Source organism: Pagrus major, chromosome 5 (assembly GCF_040436345.1).
Source record: "Pagrus major chromosome 5, Pma_NU_1.0".
NCBI classification, from domain to species: Eukaryota; Metazoa; Chordata; class Actinopteri; order Spariformes; family Sparidae; genus Pagrus; species Pagrus major.
The window spans coordinates 35,304,932-35,328,248 of NC_133219.1; the positions used below are offsets into that span (position 1 = coordinate 35,304,932).

The 23,317-nt window shown below is 41.5% G+C and overlaps 1 protein-coding gene across 1 annotated transcript in view; it reads right to left on the reverse strand.

The window, feature by feature from the left end:
• Positions 1 to 23,317, reverse strand: part of LOC140995368 (netrin receptor UNC5C-like) — a 201,316-nt gene that overhangs the window by 6,737 nt on the left and 171,262 nt on the right. Inside the window, exons 8-14 of the mRNA XM_073465343.1 lie at positions 20,233 to 20,424; positions 13,798 to 14,015; positions 12,258 to 12,393; positions 10,951 to 11,038; positions 7,313 to 7,481; positions 3,691 to 3,924; positions 1,181 to 1,330 (exon numbers count right to left, since the gene is read on the reverse strand). Coding sequence (XP_073321444.1) covers positions 1,181 to 1,330; positions 3,691 to 3,924; positions 7,313 to 7,481; positions 10,951 to 11,038; positions 12,258 to 12,393; positions 13,798 to 14,015; positions 20,233 to 20,424 — 1,187 coding nt within the window. The remainder of the gene's footprint in view (positions 1 to 1,180; positions 1,331 to 3,690; positions 3,925 to 7,312; positions 7,482 to 10,950; positions 11,039 to 12,257; positions 12,394 to 13,797; positions 14,016 to 20,232; positions 20,425 to 23,317) is intronic.

A 23,317-nucleotide genomic window follows, 5' to 3' on the forward strand; every position in this document is an offset into this window, starting at 1 on the left:
TAATCTCATGCTTAATGTTTGTGAACAAGTGAAAATGTGGAAAGGCTGCAAGTTTGCAAACCCCTGCAAGGGCTGTCACACTTTTCGCTTTTCCAGAGAGATGTTGTAAATGGAAAGCAGGAGACACCGACTTACACTGACTAGCTTGTCACGCAGTTGTTAGCAAACACAGATGGTTGAAAATACATTATAAGTTACTCATGTTTTAACTTTAACAGTGTTAATATGTAAGAACTGGACACCTGTTGAATTGATGCTCCCAACAAAGAGGGGCAGCATCACCAGAGTAGCTGCTAACTGTATTATGTTTATACATTCATGATTGTAGCTTCTCTTAGCTTGTTAGCTCAGTTAGCAGTGCAGCTAGCCAGACAAGGAGTCTTGCAGTTTACACCACCACCACAGGAACGCTGAGAAAGAGGTTTTCAGACCTGCCGCTAGCTGGTTAGCATGCTAACATGCATAAATCTCTACAACAATATAAAGGCTTTGACATAACATCAAGACTGTTTTGTTGATACTTTTAGTTAGTTTATTTTTATACTCAAAGTCTTACATTTAGACAAAATCTTTCATATTGCACCTTAAAAGCAACAAAATGTAACTTCCTGGAGAAGCTGATTGTTGAGTCTCACCTTCGGGTCGTAAAGTGATGGGGTTGTGTTCATGGCACACTTTAAAATATGGGAAACCGGGATAATATATTAAATTACAAAAGCTACGGGGAGTCTAACTAAACATTAGCATAATAAAGTCATATACAGACACACCCTGCTGTGCAATAACATGCTGCTCCTGTATATATTTGTCTTGCTGAGCGTGTGTCCTCTTCATTCACAATAATCAACCAACAACTTATATCGTGTATGCAGCTCTTAAATGCATATCACCGTCCTTTTTCTGCTTCTCTCTTTACAAAGTATTTTTCTGCGAAATGTCTCCAACTGATTTTGTTGAAAATGGCGTCATGTCGGGTGTGAAAGCTTGATAGGTGCAGCAACAGTAACCACGGAGGGGGTGCGAGACAAAATGACAGCCGACACAGAGCCATGCTGCAAAAAAGTACACTCACACAAAGCCTTACCATGTTTTATCTACATTCTGGTTAAATAGAAGTAGTCTTATATCATAATGTATCATTTACATATGCATATGTGCGGTGCGTGTATATCCCTCTCACCTGATACTTTGCGATGAGTTTGCTCTTCCACAGTGTGTGTGGCACGTCGTGGATTGACAGTCTCAGATTGTGTGTGCTGTCTTTAAAGTTCAGAGTCTTTGGTTCATCCAGAAGCTTCCCTCCCATCTGGGTCTCCATCTGAAGAACCTCCTACACAAAACCCCACAAAACAAAACAAAACAGACAATAACTACTTAAAACTTCCTTCCTGAGTTTTCTTATTACTTCATCTCGCTCACTGAACCATTTACTTTTCACACAGCATCAGGGATTGAAGAAAGCCTTTAATTTATCTTGCATTATTAGTGCAGACAATGCTGTCTTGGCTCCTGCCTTGATGTGCACAGCTCAATGAAAGGCTTGAAACACATGAAAGATATCATCACAAATCTCAGTGGCTGTATTCCCTGGATTTGAGCAAAGCTTGGTTCTGCTAACTGCACTGAACTGAAGAGAGACATTAAGATGCTCAATAAAAACCTTGATTAATAATGCAGCAGCAGTCAAAGTACTGCTGTTGTGAGATGTGGGAAATGAAGCATATCTTTAATGTTAGACAGTAAAACTAAATTACTTCTATTGACTTTAGAGGATGACCTCAATGCATCATATTACTTATGAAAATAATACACAGAGAAGTAAAGTGAGTTCTGATTATTTCAGATTGTGAAGCCCAGTTTTGTCTCTTCCATTAGCCCTTCTGTTTTTGCGAGCATGCCAGGACTACTTTTCCTTGTGCAATCTCTTTTAAGTTTAACTACAAACTCACTCAAACCAGATTTAGAAGCTGATGCACTGCACGTAATGTGAGTTTTTGTTTTGATTTAGCATCTTAGATTGCACAAAGTTGGGCAGGGTTTCTGTTATCTGACAATTACTGTTTGTTTTAAACCCGGAAAATCAATCGTAAGCAGTAATCGCAAACATTTCTGTCAAATTTTTGGTCGCAGCCACAGTCAGGGTTGTCACGACATACGGATAATGATGAAAATTGTGATTTAAAATGAAATATTGTTATTGTGATCATATGTATCCATATGATAATACTGTGTAACTAATCTGGCGGTAATGCAGCTTAATCCTGGTTGCCACTTGCCATAAAACAAAAACAGAAGAGGAAGAAGACACAGTAACTAGCCAGCTAGCTACTTCCTCATTGTGTGGTAACGGCTAGCAGGCAGAGTGAGACAGTCTACCTACAGCACGGGTAAATATCACCATAATATTGTTATCCTGTAGTGAAAATCTGATATTGTGGCAGCCCTAATTCACAGGTTGTCAAATATTGATGCTTTAGGTTGGTGATGCGTCCCCATGAATTGTTTATAAGCTCAATAAACACAGATAATATGTTACTGTCATTTTTCCCACTTGAGCGGTATATTGAAATCCTCCAGGATACTCGGACCAGCACCAGTTTTTTGTGAAGTATCAATGATTCTGTCCACTTGACGTGTTTGTCCGTATTGTGAACCAAAGAAAGCAGCATATTGTACTTTCCTGTGCTGCAGTTAATAATAATACATTGCACACACAGTCCAGTGGGGATTTTTGCTCATCCTTTTCGAATTGACTTCTGTATACCAACGAAGCCCACACCAAGAGAGAGCTGAGAAAGTATCTGTGCCCTACAGGCATGCACTGGCATGCATAACGCTAAACATACATATTGATAACATCAATGTATTTACAGGCTCTTCATCTAATTACATACAAAATGAGGAAATTAACACAGGCTCACACACACACTCGGTTATTTTTCTGAAGGAAGAGTAAGTTATCAGTATGACTTCTGATTCCTCCTACAGCCTTTTCAAAATAATCAATTCCTCCTTCCCATCATCTTCCTACGCCGCAGCTCTACTGTAGATATACAGCAGAGACTTCCCCTTTGAAACGCCAACCGATCAATTATACTCCACAAAGTCTCCATCATTAAAAAGTCCACCTCTGAACTTTGTTTTCAAGCTACAATTGCTTGTTTGAAATGGTAAAAAACTGAGCGGCGCATCGATGCTGCGATGTGTGAGCGTGTGCGTGGCTGTGTGCCACACTGACACTTGACTTATCATTGCATGCATAAATTACCAATGTTAATCTCCCGTATCAGATGGTCCCTCCAGTGCTTTGAATTTGTTTAAATTCTAAAGCATCTCTATTTTGACATTGCCTGACCCTGTGCTGTTTACTGCTTCTCAGCTCGTTTCCGAAAGATCAGAGGTGGAAAAAAAACTTCTTTTTATGACTCGAGACAATCACTTCTGTTTAAGCTTTAATATGTTTTACTTCAAATGCAAATCACTCGTGAAGAGTTTAAGCATGGGTGGTTTAGGAGAGAGGAAAAAAACCCACACAGGACTGAAGAATACAACAAAGCACTCATCCTGAAGTATCACACATCTCTGCCGTACTTTCACTGTTGTTCAAGCTTTGGACAAACTTGCTCATGCTGTAGATACATACTGCCTGTGTCCATAGTATGCATGTGTAAATTAGCTTCAATATTTTACCTTGAGTGCATCCTGTGTGTCGTCCAGACAGTAGACCCTGATGTGATAGTCCAAAGTTGTGCAGGAGACGGGTCCAAAAACAGCCAGTTTGAGCCTCTTGGCGGCTGCCTTGCAGATTGACTGGCCCACCAGGCAGTAGGTCCCCAGGGTCTCCGTTAAGATGTGACAAGCCTCCGAGTCCATCTGCACATAGCAGGGGGTGGTGAAGTTTTCCTCTCCAACTACAACCACATCCTGTGGAAAAACATACGCAGACACACAAAGTCACACACATTTTTTAAACTTTCAGGGCGTCACGCTGGCTGAGAAATACTGTCGTTGAATTTACCATGTGAGCCTGTACTCGAACTGAAGAGAGATCCTAGCTTTATTTGAGTCGGACTGAATTAAAAAACAGGTCCTTTTCCGATTACTGCAGCATTATAAGTACATACTATAAACCACAGCTTTTACTGTGAAAAACCTATTGACTCTAATCAACTTTAATGGGGCAGTATGTAAACATTTTAGTTGAAAATCTTCAAAAACTAAAGATGTGAATATTTAGCAGTTTTGACATCATGCCATCTGTGAAGAGAAATCTACTGAAGTTAGCATGCTGACCGACTAGCCCCGGCCCATCCCGGTCCAAAGCCCCTGTGCTAGCAGTGTGAACACTAACACTCCCCGAGCACCCAGTCTGAACCACTAGCTGCATGGCTAACTTAGCTAATAGCAGCTACAGTTAGCAGCAGTTAGAGGTTACTCTGGTGACATGCTGCCCACTGACTTGTTGTCAGTATGAATTTGACAAGTGGCCAGATCTTACATATTGCACCTTTAAGAAGATATTTAAAAAAGCAACAGTGTGTGACAACAGTATTTCTGTTTAAACAACATACTATGATCACCATGGTGATGCTCTCGTGCAAACAGAGATTATTCTACAATTACAACGTGAGCCACAGTCCCCGTTAGCCTTTATTTGTTCGTACAGACTGCTTTTAGTACGACCTGGGCTTTATTTGAGTACTGGCTTTATTTGAGAATCTGTGGGCATTAAGCCACATTCTGTGTGTTAACAGAACACAACCGGACCTGCATTTTCCACTAACGCAAACAAACCCCTGAATAAGCAGGTTGTGGTCTCGAAATGATGCATTCCTCTCTTGCTATAAATGCGATGCCAGTGCTGATGTATGTGGAGTTGTGCTAACTGTATAAAAATCACTGCAACAGGAGTTTTAAATCATTTTGCATGGTGGGTCTTTTTAATAAGACGGTAAACAGTGTGTGACTCGTCTTTGTTAGTCTGGTAATTCATCTGAAAAACACAGCTGCTGGATTTTTTTTCAGTTTGAGTTGAGATTGAAATGTAAATGCAAGTCTGGCCGTACATATGACTCCTGAAAGTAAATCAAGGTGTCCATTAGGAGAATGATAACACTTGTTCAGAGCTGTCGTCTGTGAAGTGTGTCCAATCCCGCTGTGATTATCTGCTGGCTGCTGTTGCTCATATCATTTCTACAGCTCCCCGTCGCAGCCTGAGAGTTATGGTAAATCCATACGGCTCTTCGGGTCGAGCGAGGATGCGCAGGCTCACTGTGTTCTTTTCATGTAGAAGGGGCTGAATCTTCAATTAGCTGTGCACGTACACATGTTAGCGCGCGTGACTGTGAGTAATTGCGAGCACATGGATCCGCCGCACACGCGCCCCAGCTCATGCAAATATTGAGTTTTGAATCGCAGTTCATGTGGAGTTGTGTTCCTGCAGACGAGCGAGTCAAATCAATACAAAGAGGTAGGAAAGCAATATGGTATGAATCTGTTATTACTGGTAATCACAACCGTGGCTGCTCCCCCCTGATGTGAGGGGAATTCAATTACCTTCCTCTCCCTGTTTTGGGGAAAACTTTCTGATGGGAAATGGATGTTCTACTGCAATAAGAGAAAAACAAATCGACTTCCTGATGAAATTCCACTTTTCATTTTTCTCGTCTTTACCCACTCTGCACCCAACCCCTTCTCTCTCTCTCTCCCTCTCTCTCTCTCTCTTCCTCAAACACACACACACACACACAAAGACACACACACACAGAATCTTATGCATGGCTAATTGTGCAGAGACATTGTGTTGAGCTGTGATAAGCAACAGAAGACAGCATACGGGGGCCTTGTAGACACAGTGATGCTGCAAGACAGCCTTATCACCCACACCCACACACAAGGATACACACACGCATGCACGCGGGCACGCACCAACACACACACGACACGCAGAAACAGACACACTCACACACACACACACACACACACAAAAGCAGATTGCTGAGGTAGAGACTTCACGCTGAGAGACATGGGAGGAGGGAGGGAGAGACGGAGAGAGGGAAAAAAAAGGAGGGATGGAAACATAAGAAGAAAGATGAGAGAAGAGGAGGACGGCAGGGGCATAACAAATTGCTTCTGATAGGAGTCTTCAACCCCCTGCTTGTCTGCTAGCCTGTAGGCACTTTATGTTTACCGGATTTTCTCTTCTTCTCTTTCTTTTTCCTCCCTCCCTGCATGTGTGTGTGCGTAATGCAGACTATTCCATGGGCCATGATGTATCTGAGCATGTATGTGTGCTGCATGAGTCATAGTGTGTCATGGCTTTGGCAGTGACTGTGTGCAGGTGTGTGGCTTCTTTGTGTTTGGATTATTAAGCTGCTGTATGTGTTTGTGTATCTACAGTACATGCATGTTTTTCAGCATTCGTTGGCAACAAGACGACAGCTATACCGTCTGATGGTTGCACTGTAAGTTCGAAATGGTTTCAATACTCATTTTCTACAGCCGGTCCCAGCTGTGCCTTATCAGTCTCCCTTCTCTCAGATAGCGAGCTGACACATACATACACACTATTTTTAAAGGCCCCGACACACCAGGCCAACGGTCAGCTGTCTGGCACCGGACAAAAACCCACCGTTGGAGGGTTTTTGGCTGATTCGGCATGCAGAATTGGCAACAGCTCATCAGTAAGAGAAATCACTGTGACTGGCTGGGTCAAGTAAGCAGATCAGAGCATTAAAACAGAAATGGACAAAGACAGGGAAAGCCCCTTTAGCCTGTCACTATCAATGAATTCACTCATTCAGTGCAGTTCCTCTTATTTTTCGACACATTCTCGATTAAAAGCAGCTATATAAGTGAGAGCGGCCTCCAATAAAAGCTGCTTCACAGTTTGTACGTCAGCAGAGAGGTTTTTCTTCCTTTCACCCGGCTACAGAACGTACACGCTTGTTGGCCGTCAGCTGCAGTCTTTGCGGTGCGTTCAAGTGCAGCTTTTTGGCCAGGACACAGGAGATGTGAGGCGACGCAACAGTCAGCCTTCGACACGGCTAGTTCTCTGATGACAGTTTGGTGTCTTAAACTCTTAAAGTGTGATATCTAATGACAAGTCCTTCTGAAGGTCTCTGCTATGAGCCAAGAAAACAAAAGTCCTGCCCTCTTCCATCTGTGTATGAATGTGTGTGTGAATGGGTAAATGCTGACTTGTGTTGTAAAGCGCTCTGAGTGGTTGCTAAGACTACAAAAGCGTTATATAAATACAGTCATTTACATTTACCATTTAATAGTACACACGAGATACAGTGTGAACACTCACCTCCCACTCCCCCATCGCCAGTTGGTTCTTCAGCTGTATGAGCCAGTCTTCATGGACGTTGTCAGCACAGTGGTGGATGGTGAGGATCACTGGTCTGGTCAGCAGGGCTCCTGGAGGTCCACAGCTCACCACTGGGCTCAGCACCGTCTGGATGTCCTCTACCGGGGGTCTGGAAAAGACAGATAACACCGAGGTGAAATGATGCTCCTGAGAGAAGAGCAACAGGAGGCCTTGACTTGTTTGGCTACCAGCTTGTGTGCAACTGCAGGAAGCATTACTGATTTCACTGCTCGTCTGTGTTCTTTTTTTATCATAATGTTCACATATGGAAAAACTCAGCTGGCATGAAACGGCAGGTGTGCAGTTAGAGAAGCTTAGAGGAGATGAAAAAAATCAAGAGAACAAAACAGAGCAGAGCAGCAGAAATTCAATCAGAGGATGATTAGTGGAGTCAGGAGGGCTTCAGCTCCAGTCAGTGGCTCACAGCTCATGGGCAGGAAATAAATGACTGCCGTTCACAGGCTCTCCTGCCTTTTGTCGTAAATTCAAGTATTGGAACCTCGAGCACTTTGCTGACTAATGTATGTTACGGTACAACCACAGAACACCACAGGCTCATCCGCTGCGAATAAGTGTGAGACTACACATATCAAACGCCATCGGAAATGATCATTTATTAGCCGTCCTTCATTATTAAATTAAAAAGGTAAAACTGCATTCTTAAATGCTAATTAAATATGAAATTACATATGGAAATGACTGTGTTCTCCTGTGTAATCCATTATCCAGTCATTTTCTTCCCCCTTGCAGCTGAAGATATTTATTGAGCCCATACGGACGGAGGAGATGGATCAAAATTTTTAAAAGCGATTTCTTTTTCTTTTCTTTTTTTTAAGCCCACCTCGTGTCAGGGGGGCACTAATCCTTAGCAGTTTTATCGATTCAGCTGCTGGAGCTCATTATCGACTCGTGAAGGGTTCACATGGGGAGGAGAAGCTAACAGATAAAGACAGTATGACTCAAACTGTAACAGTTTGACTTACCTAAGGTAAGCAGGAGGTAGCCCCTCGCAGTGTTTATACATTTTATCTTCATGTTATGTTTCTTTTATCATACAGATAGAGAACATGGATGTTTTAAAATCATGCATGCGGGAAAACAGACACCAGAGAGTCTTAACGAGCTAAACCACATGACTCCAGCTCACCAAGTGTTTCTGAGGAGAGTCAATGTAGCCACGTGATTTTTTTGCTTGCCAGCCATTGACTGGGATGAAGACAAAGGAGAGGGTGGACACTTAGAAGTATTGTAGCGCCCTGCAGGGGGTTCAATTCTCATTGACTGCCATTGATTGGAGAGAAGCTAGAACGGATGCATAGGAGAGAACACGTTGAACCAAAACTAGGACAAGTGTCCTAAAGCTCAGGGTCTCGTAGATGCTTTGAAGAGTCAGTTCACCCAAATAATTAAAGAACTTGCGTCCTCGATTGCCCCTTTTGGTTTCCAGCCATTAGGATACTTTTGGTTTTATGAGCCCAGAACATGTTGCAGTCGCTCCCCAGTACAGTGCAGGTGAATATAATTCAGTTTGTAGTGCAAGATCTTTTACATTTAAAAGAATCCCACACAAAGCGTCCTTGTTACACTGGATAATACAGCAGTAGTGGATTGTTACTGAGTACATTTACAGATATGAGGTACTTGTGCTTGAGTCTTTTCTTTTCATGCCACTTCCTACTTCAACTATATCTCAGAGGGAAACGGTACTTTTAACTTCATTCCCATTATCTGACAGCTTAGTTACTTTTGTACTAACGATGTTTGCACACAAAACATATCAAGAGTTCTTAAAATAGGATGTTTTAATAAGAATTAAACTACTATTTTATACAAGTACAGCTGACAGCGATAAGTGGATCCATCAGTTAGTCAACTGACAGAAAATTAATCGGCAACTATTTTAATAATTGTTTCCAGCACTCCAGAAAATAATCAGATGAATTCATAATTAGAATAATCATTAGTTGTATTCTTATTCAAAATAGTTCACAATTACCTCAGTCTCAACCAACTATAACAGTAAAATCCTGCTTTTACATCGATCCACACATCCATGCATAACTAGGGAAGCACTCAGAGGAGTGCATACCTCTGCAAACAGTCCCCTTCAATTCAATCAAGCCTGATCCAATATCGAATAAAACATCTGGAATTTTATTTGGATCTGCATCAAATGATACTAAATCATAGCTACCAGATTTCATCAAGATCCATGAAGCATTCCCTGAGAAATTTATGAGAATGTTGAAAAACGCCTTGTCTGTCCGAAAGTGACACAAAAAACTCCACATCAAAAGTTAATGGGATCTATTCTGGGTCGAGATCCATCCTCCATCCAAGTTTGTGTTATTGGAACTTTTACTTCAGTAGAGGATGTGAACACCTGATCCAACTGTTTTAATTGGACCTGACTTCTTCCAAAGAATTCCCCCTATGAAAACATTTGATCGCATTTTCCAAAGATTATTCTGTAAACTAAACCAGTGATTCTTAAAAAAACTACAGATTTTTTTACTAATTTGTTTTATTACAATTCCCCTCCATTGTATTGGAGTAGATGCAGAAATGTCAGACACTATTTGCTTTTTCTATTAATGCTTTAGTTGTATGGGATAAAAAAATAGAAAGGGCAGACATTCAGAGCAACAACATGCCCGTAAGATAAACTTATTCCACTGACTGATGTACAAAGCATCGGTATGACACTGTCTTTGTTGAATTATCTCCCTCGTTCTTGAATGTTAACAGTATGGAAAGAAAAACTATATATACTGTATATATATCATGATATCTACTACAACTTTCAACGTTCAAAGAGTACTGACAAACATCTGCATCAACGACATTTTTTCACAAAACAGCTGGAATACAGAAATGTTCTCCCTTTTCTCTCGTGTCCCACACTCATGCACAGGGTTTGGGAGTAAAGGATTAGAGTACATGTAACAGGATTACTGTAATCCTAAAAATAACCACTAATCTGTTAGTTACTGTGGAAACAGCGATCTCTTTGCATATGCTGTCAAAAGCTTGGTGTTTGTTTTTTGGATATATAACACGGCATTAACTGATAAAAGAAATCTGGTGGTCACACAGCAGTTTAGAAAAATGTGTGTCAAGAGTAATAACACTATTCTAAAATTTGTACAAAAACTGATTACGCATGTTAATTATGTGGATTACTGTACAGATTATAATGTTAAGTAGTAATAATTAATGTGTGAAATACTTCGTTATAATCTCCTCTTTTCAGCTATCTAGGAATATTAATTCTCTGGCATTAACTGACCTCTGCTGAATGAATCACCAAAAGGAGGTGTGCATAAACACTAAAAATAAAAAAAAATGACTCATTCCTTGCTGTGCATCCTGAGCCTATGTCACACTGTGAAAGCCTCCCCACGCAACCATACAAACAGGTCTGAGAAGCCGCTGAAAGAGAAGCACGGGCGAAGAAAAACAAAGAAACGTGGAGAACGCAGAGGGAGATGGAAAAATGGGGACAACAGGGAACAACACAGAGAGGGAAAAGAGCCACAGAGAGAAATAACTGATGGAAAGAAAGAGACAAAACTTACCTCAAGCTGTCCTTCCTGTGCACGGTCACATACATCTCATACACCCGACCCTGAGGAACAGCGCCCGCTGGAACCAACAGGCTCACGCCTGCAGGAGGGAGGACAGGGGAGGCAAGGATGGATGGAGGCAGAAATAATGAGATTCATCACTGGATTTATTAATTTCACCATGCACAACTGAATTATTTATCATTATGATTAATTATTGAATAATCATTTTTTAAGGGCAACCCATGTAAAACTTTCTCTTAAATATATCAAGTGAATTGCACTGCAACGTTTGATAGCTTCCCGAGAGCTGCTTCCTATCAGCAGGTACGTTATTCATTATTTTTGCCTACTGCTTTTAAATCCCAACGTAAGTCTACTGAAAGTTTGTCCTTTTTAAAACTAGAGAGCTTGAGAACATCCCAATGCTATTTTTGTGGTGTGTTGACTGTTTAGCAGCACAGCCTTTTAGTGCAGGAAATAGACTTGACCTTTTTCACGCAATGTAATAATCGTGTAATGTCTGATCATATGTTGCTGTGATCGTCATAAAAAAAGGATTATTCAATCTTCACACCTTTTTTTTAAACATCACAAGAAAGCCTTGTGTAATCAACCCAATATGGAAGACCATATGCTGGAGTGTTGAGACAGAAAGCACGACAGAAATTGCACAGCCCTCTGAACTGTCTGTGTGTTCTGTCTGATCCACTGATTTTATATAAAGATCATGGGTATGAGGGGAAATCTTGATACGGCATCAGAGGAAGAGCCCGTTTACTCCTATCACAGCTGCTCAGTGGGGCACGAAGCCAGAAAAGTTTGACTGCCTTGGTGTAAAATTCCAGAAAGCTTCCACATCCTCGTGTGGCTAATTTCCAGTTTAGTCCTCCGCTAACTTGATTATAAAATAATTCAACCATGTGGCTCTTCTATCCTTTCCAAAATGCATCCGACTGAATGGGATTGTGACACAGATCATTTTGCAGGGGCTGTGAGGCTAAAAAAAAAATGTTTTACAGCGTTTTACAGCTGCTTCTTTCACAATGTAAGCTTCTGGGATAACGTCTTTTTGGACCAGTGAGCATCACCTGATGCTGTAATCACACAGTTTGGCTATTATGTTAAAATGGCCTCAGAGCCCGGCGTTATTCCTGAAAACTGGAGACAAAACATCTTGCTCGCCCCCTGGTGGCTGGCTGCAGGGCTCAAATCTCAAAAGTACATGTAGATCTTTATATGAAATCATGGCTGGTCACTGCATTAGAACCAATAACCAGATTGATGATGAGCTGTAAAGCACGTGTAAGAAGGTTTACCAGAGTTGGGTACGATGAGGTGTCCTCCCTGGTTGTTGAAGGAGCCGTGAGCGGTGCAGGATGGGTCCCGTGTTCGGGCCAAGCTCTGGTTGCGAAGGTTCATAGTATCGCTGTTATCCAACAGAGACTGAGTTACCTAGGAATGAAAAGTTTGAAAAAAAAATTGAAGCTGTTTGGATCAACCCAACTCTATTAAATGGTAAAAAAAAAAAGGTTATTAAATGCCTCCTTTGGCTGTACAATGCCATAACTGTTGCACTCAACTCATAGAGTAATATAAATGTATTATAATGATTTTATACAGGAGATTAAAAACTGTTCCCAACAGTGTGAGAAGTTATTTAGCGTGAACCTTGAATGTATCGTAGCATTATAATCGAGTGTCTTTACGTTAGCGTGCCGTTTACCTATAAGAACCTTTGTGTAGTGTACCGTTCTGCATTAAGCAAGCTGCACCTACGCTCTGTGGAGACTAATAGACATGAACATTTGCATGTGCAGAAAATCAATGTGGCGTGGTTTGAAGGACAAGACCCATCTGAAAGAGCGGATGTCAAGTGCTGTACAAAATATATTCTAATGAAACCAAAAGTTCATGGAGGTCTAGAGTTTTGTTTTTTTGCAAGGCCAATCTCCGGTTGTGCGGGTCACTGCAGTTTTGTTTGCCTAGCTGATTATCTGTTAATGTTCCCTTTTCTACAAGAGTTTTGCTGCATTAATCATAATGGTTTAATTTTTTTTCCTGATGATTTCTTGGTAACCACTGACTAAAATGCCATAGGGAGTATCTGCATCTGCCTGGGAGCGCTGCCATAGGGCTGAGCTGGCAGTCTGTGAGAAGAGGGCGGTTTTACAGTATGAAACCTATGAAACCACCTTAGGGTAAGTGGTAAAATATGACCTGCTTTGCATTTCCTTGTTGAAATGTCCACTGTGAGATGCAAAATACGGACTTAACATTCAGCAGTTTACTCCCACGTCACACAAAACTGACAAGAACGAGCTTCAGTGTGTTAGAAACAGACACCGGGGGAGAAACGAAAAAACAAAAAACAAAAAAAGATCCTCAAATTAGAGAGGCAAGGTCAGTCATTATATGCAGTGGAGGCTCAAAAGGCCACAATTACAAAAAAAACAGCATATTAACAGAAGAAACCTTGAAAAACTGATCAGAAGCTGCTCAAAGATAGGGAGTTCAGCTGTCACGCTGCCCCGGGACAGGTTCTCAGTGATGAAACCGAGTGGTTTCATCTGTATTTGTGACAACTGACTCTGGTATGCATGCCATGTAGTTGACAGAGCAGAGGGAGGAAACTGGGGCACTGAGCTGCGTGTATACTAATGGTGTTTGGTTTTGTGTTTATGTGACTGGGAATACATAGCTGCCGTGTTTCAGTGCTACTCACAATACTTCCGCAGAGTGGCCTCACTTCAGGAGGAGTGATTTCAAAATGTGTCCATACAGAATATTTTAAAGCAAACCCATCAAAGTGAGTGAAAGATGCAGACATTAGATTGAGCGATGCCTTCATCGTGTTACCTTAGGAGACAGTTTGGATGTGAAGTCCCCTCCGAGGTCGTCCTGTGGCGTGACCAGACCGGAGGAGTTGTAGACTTTGATCTTCAGGTTGGGAAGAGGATCGAGGAGAGGAGAGTTGGTCATCGGGATTTTATCTGAAACATCGTGGAGGGCGTACACCGGGCCACGATACATGGCAGCTGCATTTGTCAAGTCGGGAGGAGCTGTCAGTAGATCGGCTAGAGAGAAACAAAAGAGAAGGAAATTAATGAGAGAAAATGCAACACGACCACAACAAGTGAGACAGTGAAGGAAGAAAATAAGGGTAAAGGGAGATATAATCAACCGCACAAACTGCAACACCCTGCTGCAGCGTGGGACAAATGTTGGGAACTTGTAGACCAGTGAGCAGGAATAAGGGGAGCAAAATGAGAGCAGGCCACACTGCTGATAAGGTATCAGTGTGTGTATGATACACTGCAGTACACAGGGGCATGACCTGGATCAAGGACCAGTCACAACTGCTGCACACAGAGAAAGAGAAAGAATTTCATGGCGATGCTTTGGACTTCATCTCAGAAAATGACCGGTTGAATTTAACAGGATCGTATTTAAATGTGTACGTTGCCAAAACAAACTGGGTTTGTTCAAAGCTGCCCTTATTTCACACTACATAATGACAGAGCGGCAAAGCTTCACGTCATCCTTTAAGCTCTTCAAAATGTTGTCAGCGAGTCTGACTTCACCCACACATCCAAAGACGCTGTCACACTTTAATCACATCACAGTCTATTTTTAAAACTCTCACTGTGTCACACTTTAAAACAGACAGACAAAACCTGCTGCGCACATTTACCACTAAACATGACGACGTCAATTGACTATTACAATCGCTAAGACTGACGGACCCTTTTCACGGCAGACATTTTGATTTGTGAAAGCAGGAGAGGCACAGGTGGAACATTAATGATGGGCTGCATTCCATTTAGGTGGGCTAGCTCCAGGCCTCTGGACATGGGCTTACTGGGACATTTAATTGAAAGGGGCCGTGGTTAATGTCATTGGTCACACCTGTGCTTTTCAAGTCAAAATGTCTGCCATGAAAAGGGTCTATTGGAACGCATTCTGTTATACTGTCTGAGATACAGCCTCACAGCAGTTTGGTAGTTGTTGATGTGAATATATTGTTTATTCAGAACAGAACAAACAAGAACATATACAGTATACTGATGTGCAATATTCAGGCTTCAATCTTAAAATCATTAGGCGACCCAAATTTATAGCTACATTTTTAATGTACTATTAGAAGCTAAAGCAAGAATATATAACTTTAAAAGACTTAAAACTTAAAACAGCAGATCCAGATTACCTTTAGTCAGTGGCTAAAAACCTTCATGTGTATCAGTTACACACTAAAATGTAGAGTAACAGAAGCACAAGTGTCCAAAGCCATTAAGTCAGTCAATCATCTCAGCATCTATCTAAAGACCGAATGGGGCTTAAGCAGAATAAAACAAAAAACAAAAAAATTGTAAAATGAAGAGAACTGTGTCATTTCCTCTCTTGAGTTATATATTCTAGCTTCAACCATGTTATCTATTACATATTTTCTGAATTTTCTGGTGGAGTCTGCTGGATGTTTTACGCTTCTTTCTCTCGAGTTGTCACAGCTGATGCAAATGTTAAAAAACACCTTTCATGTATTGCAAGTAAACACTCTAGGGCCCCCACTTATACACACACATACAAGTGCTGACATAAATAAAAACACATCTGCAATGTGAAACATGAGCACTACATGTGTCTTGCATACCAATAACACTTTTAGCTGTACACTGTACTGTACACGCTCACAAACATACACATACCAGAGTTTATGGGAATTACAGTACGTCGGTGGGGATGGGTAAGCGAGTCTCTCGGAGATTACCTTCATGGAAGGTTAGTGTAAGCCAGGGGGCAACAGGAAATGTTGATCGCTAATAAGCACAGTATGCTAATTCATGTGCATTCAATATTCAAGGACTGCTTACAATATGTTGACTTAAGCTATAAAACTCAGCTATGTCCTTCTACCTCCACTTTTTGACACACTCACACAAAATCGTACTGTATGAAACACAGTAGTGGGTGTAAGGAGGTGTTCTTTAGAATAAGTCTTCTGTCAGGAAGTTCTCACATACATCTCACATACATGGGTTTGTTTATTGGTTTGTTTGTCGGCAGGATTGAACAAAAACTACTGGAAGTATCTATACGACTCTTGGATGGTGGATGGGTCTCAGCCCACAATAGACCCTATTCACTTTTGGTGTCAATCCGGAGATAAGTTTGTTTGTTGGTTGGTTTGTCAGTGGGATTGAACAAAAACTACTTAAACTATCTCTACGCAACTTGGATGGAGGATGGGTCTCGGCCCACAATAGACCCTATTCACTTTTGGTATTGATGTGGACATAGGTTTGTTTGTTGGTTGGTTTGTCGGCAGGATTGATCAAAAACTACTGAACGTATCTCTATGAAACTTGGATGGAGGACGGGTCTCGGCCCACAATAGACCCTGTTCACTTTTGGTGTCGATCCAGATATTGTTTCCGATATTTTCCCTAATTTCTCAGGGAATAATTGCATGGATCTTGATAAAAGAATCAGGCTCATTTAGTTGGCTGTTATCTATGAGTGAGTACAATTTGATGTAGATCCTAGATCAGGTGTGCTTAAATGATATGGTCAAGCAGTTATAGGTGGTTTGAGATTTAGAGTAGATTCAGGGCTATCAAGTTTGATATTGGTTTAGGCTTGATTGAATTAAAGGGGGCTGTTGGGACTTGGCGGAGGCATGCGCTCTACTGAGTACCATTCTAGCTCATAATACTTCACTTTGTTCCATCTACCAGGATGTTCGCCTCACTTCTTAATAGGTAATTGGAAAGATGCAGCAGCCAAGCACCACTGATTGAAATAACAATACATTTGGGAATATCAACAAACAGTAAATGGGGATTTACTTTACCAAAGTGAATCAAGATAATGTGCTCCAAGACGACACGCTCAGTCACTCTTGTAGCTAGTTTTTCTGAGTTACGTATTTTCCCAACAAGCCTTTTCAATACAACACAACTTACTCTGAAGGGCAGAGTGCGCTGGACCTCTACATAAACAACTCCCTCACATTAAAAAATCCCAACAAATATCCAAGATTTTTAATTGGGATCGGGATCACAGGAAGGCCGGTTACCTACTGAGAACAATTCCAGATTTTTCTCGCACCAGGCTATCTTTTTTTTGGCTGTGGAGCTCGAAATCCTGTCGTTTCCTTCACAAGCCCATCCATTCTAATTTTAAAATCCCTCATTATCACCCCCCCACCACCACCTCCACCTCCACCTACACACACACACACACACACACACACACACATCTGTCACCTATCACTCTCTTCCTCTCTCTATCACCAGGCTGTTTACCCTTAAAGCCAGCGGGTATTCCTGCCAAATCATCCCTGCTGAAATTTAATTAACAACTAACAGAAAGCCAGAGAAAGAGAGAGGGAGAGAGAGAGGGAGAGAGGGAGAGGGAGAGAGGGAGAGGGAGAGAGAGAGAGGGAGAGAGAGAGGGAGAGAGAGGGGCAGGGGGGTGTGGGGCATAATGCTTCATTAATAGTAATCGGAGATGGTCCCTCAAGGCAGAGTGACAAGCATCCTAATTCCTTACTGATAAAATGTCACCCGCTCATGCAAAGGCATTCACCCTCGTATACAAACACATGGACACACACATACACACACTATCATTTTTGCTTGCTGTTTACCAATTGGCATCCTTTCCGACCTCACTTTCCTGTTTTTTTTTTACTGTAAACAGTGACTTGAATTTTAATCATCCACCCACATCAGGCAACAGTATTTAAGCATCCTGTAAAAAGATGTTTCAAGGTGTACAGAATCAAAGTGTGTCGGTTTCACTCAACTAGGAAACACAAAATCTGTGTAGATGTAACCCCCTCTCTAACATGCCATTTCCTGTTGACCAAATGCAGGATATCAAGGGGAGCTGCAACAATTGATCAACTGAATTAGTTGCCAACTATTTCAGTAATTGCTTAAATGTGACGTTTTAAACAGACAGCATGTAATGTATCTCTGGTGAGCACTGAATCGACCAAGAGTTGTCCTGAAGCTAACGACACAGACGCCCGCACCTGGTGTGCGGCGTTGCTCGCCAACGTTAGCTTACGGTTAGTGTGCAGGAAAGTAAACGGTCTGTTTGGGGCAGATAAACACTGCATGAGTAACGCAAATAAACACAAATGTTCCTGCCGTCAAACTCGCTTCACTGTTGATGTACACACCATTAAACAACCACCGCTGTCTGACGTGACTCAAACACAATTGTTCACAGATGAGGTAATGTTTTGAAGTTTTATTAGCGTAAGGTTCGCCAACTTCCCCATCCGAAAGTGGCGACAGGCGGCCACGTGAAGCGCACCATTACCGTGAGTAAACTCGTGATTTTCTCTGAGTTTGAACATTGTTGGAAACGTTTACTTACTGCAAGTACACGACTCAAAATATACAATAAAGGTTTGTAATAATAATGGTGAGTTGGAGGCCTTCTATTCTGGGTTTGTCATCAACTATTTAAAGCCATCTAAATTACAGTATTTCATCCAAATCTGTGGGAGTGTATGACTACATATCTGTTTTCTTATGTGCCCACTGCCTGCATGGATGCACTCTGAGCATTTAATTTTCAGATTTTAAGCCAACTGATATTTGTCATGGATTTGACAAATAAAGAGTCTTACGAGAAAAAAGTCACGAGTTCACGGCGTCTTTGGATTGACACCTGACTCATCCACATTCCCTATCCAATCTCATTTCCAGTAAGCTATTGAATTCATGGACCCAGGTGTGCTGCGTGCTTCTTCTTGTCCACTTTGTTTGCAGAAGACAGAGAGGAAGGAACGACAACACAGACAGAAGAGAGTGAGAGACGGCTCCACTTTAACAGGAAGACGAACAGGGAGGGAGCGGAGTCACTGTGATGGAACAGACGGAGACACGGCGAGGGGAAAGACAGAGACACAGAGACGGAGACGAAGAGGGGAGGATGCTGATAAACAGGAAACGTGATTGACCTGAATGTGCAGATGGGGAAGGGAGAGAAAGAACAAGCGAGACGGAGAATGACAGAGAGAGACTCCTTGATGGAAGAGAGTGGTCTCCGGCAGAGACAGAGATGAATCTAGACCAGCAAAGACTGACAGCCGGAGGCCGAGGAAGGGACTAAATGATGGGAGCATCAAAGACTCCACGCAGACGGAGCAGATACCGTTAGAGGCATGGTCACATCTGATATTCTGCATCCACCTATCAATCTATATGGAGAGTACGTCCATTTATCTCTCCATTTACCTGTTTATTTGTCATTCTGAATGTTACGTTACAAATTTACTGTAGGAGGCCTCTCTTTGAGTGACGAGGTAGCCGCTTACTGTCAAGTACCCCCCTTAACAGTAAGTATCCCACCAGCCTGAGGAGTCCCTGTCAGTGCTGGGGTTGTTGTGTTGTTGCAGACTGTACTCTGACCTTCCTGTACGTCCTCCATGGAACATCTAGGTGGCTATATGAATTCCTGAATGACAAACCCCCACATCTCACTCCCATACTCCATGATAAAATACCATTTAAAAGGAGGAGGAGTAGAAAGAAAGATATTACATGTCCTACTTAATTGTAATTGTGTGGCTTTATTATACTTATTCTGTATTTTATTCTAAAATATGCATTTTTAAGCATTGTGTTCAGTAGTGTTTAGAGAGACGCTATTGTATCTTGTAAGTAGGTATTTTTTGCTCATTTCATCCAACTCACAAGCAGACAGGACCGCCTCTTTGTGGAGTTCTGTGTGCTGATTGGATAAAGTGGGCAGGGATACCAGAAAATGTATTTTCTCCTTTACTGCATGAGCAGGTGGAGGTGAAACATTGGTTACTGACCAAACATGGAATAAAGAGCTATTTTAAAGTTATTTTAATAAAAGAAAATAAAAACAATAATGCTTAAAGCAGCTTTAACAGCCCCTGAACATCCTCCACTGGTTCAACTTCTCACCTTTGTGCAATGACGAACTCGAGTAAATAGCAAATGGACTTATATAGTGCTTTTTTGGTTTTCCGAGCACTCAAAGCGCTTTATAGCTCTTGCCACAGTCTGCCACAGTCACACAGACATTCATACACTGATGCAAGGTGTCCATCAGAAGAGATACAGCACTTCTTGAAACATGCGGTCCATCAGTATGGCTTTTCCACACAGATGGAACAGCAAGGAGTACATCAGGAGACGGTGACATCACTGCTGGGTGTGGTTACAGGTAAACTTTCAACCAGAGAGGGCAGCGGTACACTGCCTTTCAGCCAGATGTAAACTTAGTCTTAAAATCAAGCCATACCTGATCTGGCTGTTTTGATGTTGACAGACTGGAAGCCCCCATTTAGCGCCGAGGTGTCGATGATGTCTGAGTCAAAGTCGCGGTGCGTCTTGCGGTAGACGAAGAGTGCCACGATGACCGAGATGACCAGGCACATAATCACCGCGATGACGATGCCCACGTAGAGCGCCACATCATCTGTACTCGGAGCAGCTGGAGGGGAGACAAACAGGAGGAGAGACACAAATAACAGACGGATATTATTCAGCATGAAGCAAAAGATCTGCTTAAGACGAAGAGATGTGTGTCAGAAAGAAAAGTGGCAATAAACAGCAACAACAATGATAATTCTTTGTTCCAGACTAGATGAAATGTTTTGCGGGCTTCAAATGAAATCAATATGGCTCTCTTTCATTCTTAATATGTGTTTGACAATTTCTCTTTTACCTCAGACCAACCATAAGACAATCTCTATAGGTTTCATTTCAAATGAAACCTTCAAATAGCCCTCCAGCTTGTGTAATATGATCATTTGTCTAGACAGAGGTAGAGAGACACAGAGACACCTTTCATAAAAAATAAAAAAAGAACGGCACCAACTCTTAAAACTTAATAAGGCTGTTAATTATTTTACAAGGGTCCTAACATCCTTTTTCAATCTGGCAGAGGCTTTAATGGCGTTTCAGCGAGAACAACGGTGGAATTGTCATTCATGCTCCATATTTTAAAGCTGAGGAAAGGGACTAAGAAAACGTTAACTGATGGGTGACGCGGGTGGTAAAAAGGTTCGAGCCACACTGAAGAAACGAGGAAGGGAGCGAGGAGAGGAGGAGAAGTTAGGAGTGCAGGGGAGGAATGATGAGGAAGTAAAAGGAGGGGAAGTGGAGAGAGAAAAGAGGGAAACACAAACAGATGAGGAGTGAATACAAAAGAAGAGAGAGGAAAGGAGGAGATGGGAGGAAATAAAGAGAAAAGGAAGCAGGGAAGATGAGAGGAAACAAGGACGCAGTAAGTCGAGAGAGGAGAGTAAAGAAGTGATAACAACACAGAAGAGGAAAACAGGGCGAAGCAAAAAGCAATACACTTGAACTTCAAAGTGAGCAAAACAAACGAGTCTACATATTTAACATGAAAGCGCCTGTGAAACTTCCCAGAGTAGTCTCTCTCACTTAAAGCGCTCCTTGTATAATCATGTCCTCTGTAGCTAGTAGGAGGGGATTTGTCTGCAGCTATTAAGGAGAAGACAGAAAAGTATAGGAATGCTCCCTCTTAATCCGCCCTTAAAGTTAAGAGGCAGATAACAGGCTTTTAGCTACAAACAGCCTGAGTCATTCGCTACAGGATTTGCTGTTGTCGCATCGGAAACAAGTTCAGAAAGCATGAACTTGATTATGCATGAAAGGATCCTTTGATGCGGCACACAAACCCTCACGCTCACATATGCACAAGCATGACCCACGTAACACACACATTCACACAGGAGAGTTCAGTCCTGATGGTGTTAGTTACTCTTTTACCACTTGAGGGAGCCATGAGCCACTTTCTCGTGTCTCTGGGGAGCCGAGCACATGAGGGCCAAACATGTTCCTCATAATGAAGCCTCACGCTGTGATGTACCAAATGTCTCTGGACACTTCGTCCAAGAAGCAGGAAAATGTTGCTTATTGCCAAGCCCTTGTGAAAGCAATGTTTTGACTAATGTCTGGAAATGCAAATATGTGCAAAATAAATTCATTCATTCGTTCACTGTGATGTTGCTTGAAGCACTACAATAAGTACATTTACACAAGTACTCAAGTATTTAAGTACAATTTTGAGGTACTCGTACTTTTTGTGAGTCTTTCCCAGTGTTTTAAAAAGTACTCAAAAGTCATACTTAAGTAAAAATAAAGATATTATTTTAAAAAAATTCTTCGGTAAAGTCACACATATGGACAGTATTTGAGTAAAGGTCTCAAAGTATCTGATACTAAATGTACTTAAGTATTAAAGGTACAAGTAGAATAAATGATACATATATTAACATGTGCATACTGTATGCTAAGGGTGGTTTGATTACACGCCTGGACTATTACCAGATCCTATATTCTGAAATTCTGAATATTCGAATCAGTGTTTTTCTTAATCTGACTGCCGATAAAATTGATTTAATTTAAAAATGCGTGACTTTGGCTCAGCACGCAGCATGTAATCTGCAAAGTAACTAGTAACTAACAATATCAAATAAATGTAGTGGAGTAAAAAGTACATTAATTCCCTTCAAAATGTAGTGGAGTGGAAGTATAAAGTCTACTCCTAGTTAAGCACAAATACCTCAAAATTGTATCAAAGTACAGTAACTGATTAAAAATTAACTTGCTGCTACTCCACCACTAGTCTTTCCATTACTTTGTAATCTAGTTCACTACATTTCAGAGGGAAACATTGTACTTTTTATTCCACTACATTTATCCAACAGCTTTAGTTATGAGGTACTTTCCAGATTCCAATTGTTGATACAAAACATAACCAACTAATATGTTGCATTACTGCGGACGAAGCCTCCGGGCAGGAAAGGAAGTAGTTAAAATCACCTCCACCAACATGAGTGCTCAGTGATCAATAATTATAATCTAGTGATAAAATATACATCAATCTGAAATGGGACATCCTGCATAATGCACAATACTTTTGACTTTGGTAGTTTAAGTACATTTTGATGCAAATACTTTACTTAACTTGAGTAAAATTTGAATGTGGGACTTTTTTCTTCATCGTGGTGTTGCTGGGTACTTCTTCCACCACTGACTCTGATCCTAAACTACACTGTTGTAATGTCCTAACATCCACCAGAGTTGTTGAACCCGCCTAAAGTGGATCTCTAGTCTAACTATGCGTGAACCGGATTGTGGCTGAGGAAATGAACTGCTCATGTAATTCATATTTATAAACCCCTGAACTGTGTTTAAGAGTTTGCACTCTCTCACCAAACTTTATGACACTGTGGGGATTTTGTTAAAGCAGCTGCCAAATATCTGTTCATCACATTTAACTCAGACTTAAAGACCACCTTTGAATCTCCAAACTTTAACCCCTATGGGTTTTTGTCAAACAACGTTGCCAATTT